At 32.8% G+C, this 10,564-nt stretch overlaps 1 protein-coding gene across 1 annotated transcript in view; it reads right to left on the bottom strand.

Moving 5' to 3' along the window:
- The window catches only part of Cylc1 (cylicin 1), a 112,024-nt gene that overhangs the window by 93,490 nt on the left and 7,970 nt on the right, over positions 1–10,564 (bottom strand). The window contains exons 3-4 of the mRNA XM_048797286.1: positions 10,327–10,445; positions 7,456–9,054 (exon numbers count right to left, since the gene is read on the bottom strand). Coding sequence (XP_048653243.1) covers positions 7,456–9,054; positions 10,327–10,445 — 1,718 coding nt within the window. The remainder of the gene's footprint in view (positions 1–7,455; positions 9,055–10,326; positions 10,446–10,564) is intronic.

Here is a 10,564-nt window from a genome sequence, read left to right on the forward strand (position 1 = left end):
GCTTTTCTAGCAAAGGGTATGTACAATCCACAACCAACATAATAAATAATTAAATTAAATATTGGAAAGTAGCAAATTAATGAACATGTAGATGAGATAAGGGTGAGAGTGTGAAGGGGAAGAATAGCATTTTTTTTGGTACCAGGTATTGAACCCAGGGGCACTTAACTGCTGAGCCATATCCCCAGCCTTTTTTTTTGTATTTTATTATAGACAGGGTCTTATTGGGTTGCTTAGGGCCTCCATAAGTTGCTGAGGCTGGAGTTGAATTTTCCGTCCTCCTGCCTCAGCTTTCTGATGCTGGGATTACAGGTAAGCACCACCATGCCCAACAATTGCACTTTTAAATAATGAGGTCAGAGTTGCCTCATTGAGAATTTGACAGGTGAGCAAATTTTTGAAGAAGTAAGGGAGTTAACCATGCAGAAATCTATGGAAAGAATACTCTAGGTAGAGGAAATGACAACTATATACCCCTAAATAATATTCCTGGGTTATTCAAGGAATAGTGGAGGAGCCAATGTGGTTAAATCAGGTTGACAAAGTAGAAAAAAAATGAAATAAGAGGTAAAAGTGAGTCATATTATCTAGGGCTTTGTTGAAAACTGTAAACATTTTGTCATTTATTCTGGCATTATAGAGTTTTTTCAGGTTAGTTTGTTTCTTTCAGTTTTAATTTAATTCTGCTGATTCTAAGTATCATATATTTTCATCAACTTTGTTTTAAACAGCTTTGTTGATTAAATGGATATAAAACAAACTACATCAATTTACAGGTTGATGGGTTTCTACAGACATACAGTTGTCAAAACACTCCTGCAGTCAAGACATTGAACACTTCACTTACTCCCCAAAAGTTTCATATGCCCCTTCCCTTTGTTACAGGAGTTGTAAGCATAGGGTGACATAATCTGATATTCAAGGGGACATTTTTAAGTCTTCTTTTTAAACTTATTTATTGGTGCATAATAACTATGCACAACACTAGGATTTGTTGTCAGATATTCATTCATGCACAGGATAGAACAGCATAATTTGGTGATAATACAATGAGGAAAGATTAAAAGCATAAAGATCTCTTATACAGTTACTGCAGTAATTCAGGAGAGTGATAACAATTGCTTAGACTTGCAGCATCACAACACAGTTAATGGGTAGCAATTAAATTCTAGGTATATTTTCAAGATAGGGTCAACAGAATCCAGCAAAGTTTGCAAAAGATTATTCAGATAAAATGGAGAAAGTTAAATTGATGAGTCAAGTGAATATTACAAAAAATCCAAATAAAAATGTAATGTTCAAGTTAAAAATAAAGCCATGGCTTCTGCTGGCAAAATCTCCATGTTAATCAACAGATATTTATTAATCATATTCAGCATGCAGAACAACATTCTGGTGCTATGGTGAATATAAGAATTTAGTCAATGCCAATGGGGGATTTTCAGTTTGTTTGGAAGATAATATTAATGTCAACCAAAAAATAGAAAAAAAATGTGTTATTTTTTGGAGGGAAAGTTGTGTTTTGAAGTAAATAACAAAAGAAGGGGGGTACTGAAGAAAAATGGGAGTAATATAAAGAAGGCAAAAGGCAGTAATAACTATAATAAATCATTGTATTTATATAATAATTTGTCATTTACAAAACTCTTTTAACTTCTTTCTCATTTGAACATAAGAATAATTTATTATAATTAGTAGTTTAGATACTATTATTTATAGAGGATTTATTTCAAATCACTCATGCACAAAAATACAATTTAAAGATAAATTTAAATCTCAAATCCTTTTTTCCCCTCTGCAACTATAAATTGATTAAATATAAGAAATAACAGGTGAGCTTTTGGATAAGAGAACAGTCTAGAGATATATTTTATTCCTTCAGAGGTATGAAAAAATAAAAATAGAAATGCAAAATGGAAGAAATAATAATATAAAAATGCTTCCAAATAGAATATGTAGAGAAGAATGAACGTCTAAAAACTGAGCCATAAAAAAACAATATTGAATTGCACATGGAAAAAAGTGTAAGTATCAGAAACTGAGATAGAGAAATAGTGATATGAGAAGAGGAGGAAACAAATATGAGAGTAAACATTCAGGGATATTACAGGAAGAGATATATTTCTGATAAAGACAAAAGGTGACAAGGAAATGTCAATAGAGACAAAGCCATAGAATTTGGTGAAAGATCACTATAGGAAATCATGTATACTATGGAGGCTTACTCAGCCATAAAAAATAAAATGAAATTATGTCATTTACTGTTAAATGGAGGAACAACAGGAGGTACATCATACTAAATGAAATAATCCTGACTCAGAAATTGACTGTTCAAACGTTTTTTTCTCATATTTGGAATCTAGTGAGAGGGAAAATAATGTATAAAAAAGGGATCTCATGAAAATAGAAGGGAGAATAACAGAACAGACAAGGGGATCGAGAGGGAGGGAATAGTGTAGTGCATCAGGTGGTACTAGAGAAGGAAAACTACCAAATTATGCTATATTCATGTACAAATACACCACAACAAATACAGGTTTTACATATAACTACAATGAAATGATTAAATTAATAATAATAAAAAGAAAATGGATATTAGAATAGAGAAAGTGAATCATGCAGAAGGTGGAGGGGAGGGAAAGGAAAGTTTCAGGGGAATGAATCTGATCAAATTATGTGCATGTATAAATATGACATAATAATCTGAAGAATTATAATATGCTAATTAAAATGAGCAATTTTAAATGAAGAACTAGTAGCAACAGGAAAGAACTTAAGAGTAAGGAAACTAGGCAAAAATTTCAAAATATAATATTTAAAGTCATAAATGGAGTTAATAAAAGAAATAAAAATAAAGGTTGAACCATACTAGAAGAAGGAATGTGAGGTCATTAGAACATATTACATAAACATGGTAGAAAATCAATAGAAAATGTGTAAAATTAAGAAGCATATATGTAAAGATATTATTTATAGATATGGAAGTAAGCAGCAAAAAATTAAAATCTGGAACATATATATGAGTCTTTCTGTCTAGGCTATTAAATTACAATCATGTAATTCCATATAATCTTTTTTTTGCTCAGTAAATGATAATACTTGATGGAAAACAAAATGCATTATCAATTAATCAATTTTCTAGAGAAAACAACAACAGTTGAGAATATTGGTTGGTTTACTTATTGACTTGAACATTTTCCACAGAATCTTTTTCTTTTTAATTTTATTTATATAATCTGAATAAAATTAAAATACACCTATATATTTTTGGGAAATATAGTAGGAGGAGAGCTTCAGGGTTATGCAAAATACAATGCCATACACTACACTAAGCAATGTACATGCTTAATTTTCCTATGAAAAAGGTCTTTTTAATACCCCATTTTGCAATTCTGAAATTTGGTGTTCCAAATGATTAAGAAAGTACTCAACAGTATTGGTAGTAAGATGTAGACCAAGGATTCAAGTCAAAGCTATCTTAATACAAGAGTGTTAACAGAGCTAACTCTGAAATGTGACAGTAACTTTGTTTATGTTCTGCTGTGAAGCTCAGTAGAACTCGAATGGGGATGGAAAGAGAAAATGACGTGATTCTTTGAATCCCTACTAAAGGAGACCTAAGACTTATTAACACAATCTGTTCATATATTCTTCAACACTAAATGAAAAGTATAAATATAAATATTTTTCCAGACACTTAGAATGCACAATGCACTTAAAAAAAATCCCACTTCAAATACCTTGTCTATTATGGCTAGCACAGATATTGGAGAGATAATGATAATGATGATGATGAGGAGGAGGAGGAGGAGGAGGAAGAGGAGGAAGTGGTGAAGAAGGAGGATGATTGGTACTATTAGTTATGAAAATGTAGAAAAATTGACTGATTCAGGGTATATTTTGGTGGTAGGATAATCATGTCTTACTAAATGTAGAACAATGGGTTTCAGAAATTCAATTATCATGATGTGAACTTGTTAGCTCTTTGGAGAGACCAAATTCTCCACACAATAAATATAGTTCAGGTTCTGCTGTTGAAATTGTGCATATAGCAATAAAGAAAAAAAATTACTTCCTGCAGGGAACTTGAATTCTAACAATGATTATAATTTTAAAAATATTGGGCTAGGGTTGTGGCTTAGCAGTAGAGCGCTTGCCTAGCGTGTGCAAGGCCCTGGGTTCGATCCTCAGCATCACATAAAAATAAGTAAATAAAGATATTTTTAAAAAATATTAATCAGCAATTAATTTGAAAATAAAGATAAATTCAGTGAAGAGAAATAAAGTAGGATTCAGGTTTTAGAGATCTAATGGACAGTGGGTAAGCAGGGTAATTAAGGAAGGCTTCTCTAAAGACCACATTTAAGCTGAAAAACTAAGTAATGAGTTTTCTATTCAGAGAGAACAATATAAATCAAAGACTTGGTGAGTAAATGGCTTTGATATGTATGAGAAAGAAAAAGAATGCTAATTCAGCTAGATAGTTAAATAAAAGGCAAAAAGTGATACAATTTAAGGGTGAAAAAAAGGGTAGCAGCTGGATAATGTAGGGACTGAAAACAAGAGTAAGGAATTTGACTCTATCCTGATTGCAATGGGAATCCACCAAAATCTTTTAAGCATTATATTGGTACACTAGTTGGAAACTTTCATAGTATTCCAGAAAGACAATGTTGATGATTTGGGTCATTAAAGTGGTAGTTTTGGAGATGAAGAAAACTGTGCTGCTTCAGGTTATAAGGTAGCTATATCTTACTAGTTGATTACATGTTAGGGGTGAGGAAAAGAGAAATTCATATTGTATTCGGGATTTAAAATCTCAAATAGTTGGATAGTGGTGCCATTTGATAAGACAGAGGCTAGAGTAGGAACAGATTTTAGGAGAGGTTAAGAGTGTTACTGAGTTGCTATGCTTAGTGGCACACTCCTGAATTTCAATTACTTGGGTGGCTGAGGTAGAAAAATCACAAGTTCAAGGTGAGCCTTGACAACTTAGCCAGACCCTACCTCAAAAAAGAGGTGTGGCCTTGGAATGTAGCTTAGTGGTAAAGTACCCCTGAGTTCCATACTCTGTGCAAATAAAACTCCATCTACTGCTGGGCATGATGGTGCAGACCTGTAATCCCTGTAGCCCAGGAGGCTGAGACAGTTTTGCAAATTTGAGGCCAGCCTCTTAGAAATTAGTAAGTCCCTATCTCAAAAACTATATGTAAAATAAAATGGGCTGGGGATGTACAAATCCCCTGGGATCAATTCCCAGTCCCAAAACAAACAAACAAACAAACAAACAAACAAACAAATAAATAAATAAAAGTAAAAGAAAGATTGTTGAGACATATTGTGTTGAGGCGCCTAGTAGATAATATAGTGGAGATTTCATACAGGCACTTGGAGTAAGAATTTAGATCTCAATGGGAAAAGCAAGGCTAAAGATGTTAAGTTTAGAATCATTAGTACATAGATGGCACTTAAAGCCATTGGATTTGGTTAATTCAGCAATGTGGATGGCATATATTAAAAGTCAAGAGCAAGACTTGTGTCATTACAATATTTAATGGTGAAGCAGAAGATAGAATGGAGGTGATTATAAGCTACCACCAAACAGAAATGAAAATAGGAGAGCACAGTGTCACAAATATTAAGTATAGAAAGTGTTTCTAGAAGGAAAGAATGGTTAGTTTAAAAGTTTTTTGATGGCAGAATAACATGGAGAGAGAGAGGAGAAACCAGTGTATGTGGCCACAAAAATGGTATTTGGTAACCTTTAGAAGAGCAGTTTCAGTAGAATAGGTATTATTTCTTATTTTCTTAATTAAATGTAGTCATTGGCTATAATTTTTCTCATAATTTACTTATTTTTATCAAAACTGCTTTTTGTAATAAATGTAGATATTTGAGGGTAATTTTTCACAATTACCTTAAAATTATTCTCCAGTGTATTTTAATTCCTTGTAAGTTTTGTCGACCTGGTGGCTACCCATCCATTGACTCAGTCCATAAGGTTCAGAGAAAAGATATCATGTAAAACAAGGGGTCGTTAATCACATTTGAGTTGCAAAGCAGGCTTTATGAAAATACTGGGAGAAAAATGGGCTTCAGAAGTAGGTCTTGTGAGAAATATAAAAAAGTTTCTAATTTTTAAACTGTTATTAATATATGGAATGCAAGTGGAAGTCTGTACATAGTTTTATTATAAACCAAAAATAGAAACTTGGGATATAGGGTAAAATGAATTGCCTACCAGAGTAGCATAGAAACTGAAGCTCCTTGAAAGAGTCAAAGAAGAGGAGGAGAGCAGAGAGCAGAAAGAGGAGGAAAGAAAGGTAGAGTGATAGGAAGAGGCAATAAAGGAAAATGAGAAGCTTAAGATTAAGACCTCACCATAACTACAGATGATCTGTATTTTGCATGACAGAGGGTATTAGTCCCACTATACTGAGAATAGGCAATAAATACTGTGAGAGCAAAGAAACACATTGATGTTCAGAAACCATACATATGAGTTAAACCTCAACCAAAAACTAAAGAGAACCAGAAAGTGAGGCATGTGGAACCAGAAACCATCCTTCCAAAGTGATACATTTTTAAATATTTCCCCTAAAATAAGACTATTTGAGGGCCTGGGATTGTGGCTCAGTGATACAGCACTTGCCTCGCACATGTGAGACCCTGGGTTCGATCTTCAGCACAACATAAAAATAAATAAGTGAAATAAAGGTACTGTGTCCAACTACAACTAAAAAAATAAACATTAAAGAAAGACTACTTGAGGAATGGAGAAGGAAGACATAATCTGTTGAATGAGAAAAAAAATAGAAGCTAAATATACATGGTATTTACCTCCAAAGAAATGGAGTTAACCTGAAAGTGACTATTAGAAATCAAAGGAGACCGGGTTACTTGTGGACAGTTAATATTCATTTTCTGGTATCAGTAAAGATGATAACTCACAAAAAATGTTTAGTCCAGACTCAGATTAAATAACAATTTTTGCACATCTGAATTTTGGATATTACCAACTGCTATGAGTAGATATTACTTAATTGAGCTTTTACTATATTCAGCAACTTCCCAGGAAATGACTTCATATATCAATTAAATCTGCCAATGTAGAAGTTTTAGTCAGTTTTCAATTTTGATTTAGGTAAGTATAGAGCAGTTAATCATTTTTGTTAAATGACTTTACTTAAAATTAATTTGTTTTCTTAAACTAAGATCCACTTCCCTGTGCTATAGTCCAAATAATTCTTATTCTCTAAAATGTTAACATTTGTTTTGCTACTCTTTTAAGACATTTCACAGTACTTATAATCTCTCCTGCCTCTGAGACCAAATTTGTACAATATTACAATTAAAAGAGGGCTATTCTTTAGAAAATATGAAAATTCAAACTTTTAAAAGTCTTAAATTTAAAAATATATTTTTCCCTGAAAAATAAAACAGGAGTAAACATACCAAAGGAGCATATCTTTGTTTTGGAGGTGGACGAGGCATCTTGCACTGAGAGACACGTTTCACTTTAGGTGATGGTAAAAAAGGCTCACAAGGAGGGAGTGGTGGTCTTTCTCTTGTTGGAGGAACTCTACCTGTAATTGTTTGCTTCTCTTTTTCTTGGAAAGTAGTCTTTTTGGATGACATTCTGGATCCACCTCTCTTCAGGTCTGTTGGTGCCTTCCTCGAATCTGTGGAAGTGGCATCTGAGTCCTCAGTTATCTTTTTAGAATCCTGTTTACTTAGTGATTTATCAGAGTCATCCGTAGTAGACTCTATTTCCTTCTTTGCATCCTTGGACTCTTTCTTTGAACCTTTCTTACCATCTATTGCCTCTGCATCAGTCTCACTTTCAGTAGACTCTTCACCCTTCTTCTTTTTGGCATCTTTCTTGCCCTTCTTTTCACCTTTTTTACCTTTTTTGGTATCCCCTTCAGACTCAGAATCAGCATCAGTAGATCCTGCATCCTTCTTCTTTTTGGCATCTTTCTTGCCCTTCTTTTTACCTTTTTTGGTATCCCCTTCAGATTCAGACTCCTCAGTAGAGGCTGCATCTTTTTTTGAATCCTTCTTCTTGTCACCTTTCTTTGATTTCTTATCCTTCTTATCATCTTTCTTTGTATCTTTTGACTCTTCAGATTCAGCATCAGTGGACTCTGTGTCCTTCTTTGAATTCTTCTTCTTGTCACCTTTCTTTGATTTCTTATCCTTCTTATCATCTTTCTTTGCATCTTTTGACTCTTCAGATTCAGCATCAGTAGACTCTGTGTCCTTCTTTGAATCCTTCTTCTTATCCTTCTTTCCACCTTTCTTATCCTTCTTCTTTGCATCTTTTGAGTCTTCAGATTCTGCATCAGAGCCTTTCTTTCCGCCCTTCTTTTTCCCCTCCTTTTTTTCCTTCTTTGCATCTTTCTTTGAATTGTTCTGTGAATAATTCTTTGACCATGTATTGACATCCATGAATTTAGTATCAATCTCCTCCAAATACATAATTAAATCTACATTTGAAATATTTATTGAGCAAGTCTCTGATTTGCCATCAGAATTCTTCTTTAAGATCACCTTAGAGTCTTTCTTTGGATTGTTTCTTGAGTATGTGGATTCAGTATCTCTCTTCTTGGAATTCATTGTATTTTTCATATCTTTATTTGAATATGTTTTAGAGCCTAACTTAGAATATTTGAATTCTGGATTTTTTTCTGATTTGGATTTTGATTTCTTAAATATTTCACTTTCAAATGATGTTTTTGATGGAGTTTTATCTCCTTTACTTATTCTTTTAGGCTTATCATCTTTTACTATTTTCTTGGATTCTGGATTTGCTGCATATGGGCCTGTTTCTTTCTTGGAATAATTCTCTAAAATTGTTCTATTTTTAACATCTTTTGACGTTTTAATTTCTGCCCTTATATCACGGGTTTTGGGATTATAATGATGTCTGAATGGAGCCTGTATCCCGATAGCTAGGTAAATGGATGGCCTTTGAAAAATTTTTCTAAAAGAATGCCTTATCCATATATGAGCTGGCTTCTGACCTTCCTCTAGTTTTCTTTGGTCTTGCCTCTGAAAAGTTAAGTTAGAATAACGAGAATTTGTGAATGTTCTATATTTTCATATTGCCATATTGAAATAGTTTATCTTTTCATTAAAAATCTATTCAAAATTGAATCTAATATTTTTTCTATTTCAAGGTTGTGTGTGTGTGTGTGTGTGTGTGTGTGTGTATGTGTATGTGTCATAATTCTGCTTTGAAAATTAGATGACTTTAAGGGAAATGTTAGGATACTCTTAATGATTCATATTAGGATTGGAACAAGTTCTTAATGATCTATGATATCTATGATCTGTCCTACAATCAAAAGTGTGGTCCTTTTGGAACATTATCTCTGACATGTTGCATGCCCCCCCCCCCCGAGTTAGCCAGGAAAAACTGATGACTTTGAAATTTATCAGGGATATTCTTGTGATAGGTGTATTATTCAGAACAAACTTTCTATTTCTGCTTTTCAAGTCTCTGGTCAAAATTAAAACCTGAGATCATGACTGTGGAGTATTGTTGAAAATGGGGACAAAAAAATGAAACAAACATTTCATTTGATCTACATAAACTTGGCTAGCAATGCTATAATTGGTTTTCAACTCATATCCAAAGATTTGTCAAATGTGGTTTTAATAAGTTGCCACAAAAACTGATTTTATACTTACTTATTATACTCTTTGAATATTCCAGTAGAGACACCAACAATCCAATGCCCATATGATATTAAAAGAGAAACACGAAGAGAAGTATGCTTCTTGGATCACTACCAGTATAATTAATGGCCTTTGAATGAATGCATTAGCTGTAACTTTGGGAGATGCTTTAAAAATATTGTGACAGCAAAATAGGTGTCCCATGCATACCAGTTTTATGCTTTGCTAATTAATAGGATAACTCATTTTATAGAAGGAATAGTAAACTTCAATCTTCTAGTATCACGTAGCCTCAATTGCAAATCAAAGAATATAGGAAGCTGCAAAACCATAAAATCACTTCTGCTATAATATTCAAATTTTAGGTTATTTTTGTGTGTAGCTGGTGAACATTTTCTGACAGTAACCACCAGATATAGCATTAGACTTCAAGATTGATTAATTCATTAGCTATGTAATGACTTTGATGTAAAGTAACATGTACAAATAAGAGTTTAATCTGAAACAAGTTTGAGGCAATCTGTTCAACAGAGAAAAATAAATTCAAAATCTGCTTCCAGGTATTAGATTATTTTTATATGATTTATTTACATAGGTTGTACCAATTTAGATTAAGTTTAAAATAATCTTTTCCCTACTTACAGAAACTGTGATTTGTAATTCTGAAGGTCTTGATTTCTCTTTTCTACTTGGCATGGATGGTCTGGGAAATGTCCAAGCAAAGTGTTCTTGATTCCATGATTTTCCACTAGTTTCACTGACTAAAATGAGAGAAAGCAATAAATAATTTGAAATTAATAGCAAGACTTGCATCAACACTGAAACATTCTTCAGCAATATATATATATATATATATATATATATATATATATATATATAA

This window comes from Marmota marmota, unplaced genomic scaffold, assembly GCF_001458135.2.
Source record: "Marmota marmota marmota unplaced genomic scaffold, marMar, whole genome shotgun sequence".
NCBI lineage: Eukaryota > Metazoa > Chordata > Mammalia > Rodentia > Sciuridae > Marmota > Marmota marmota.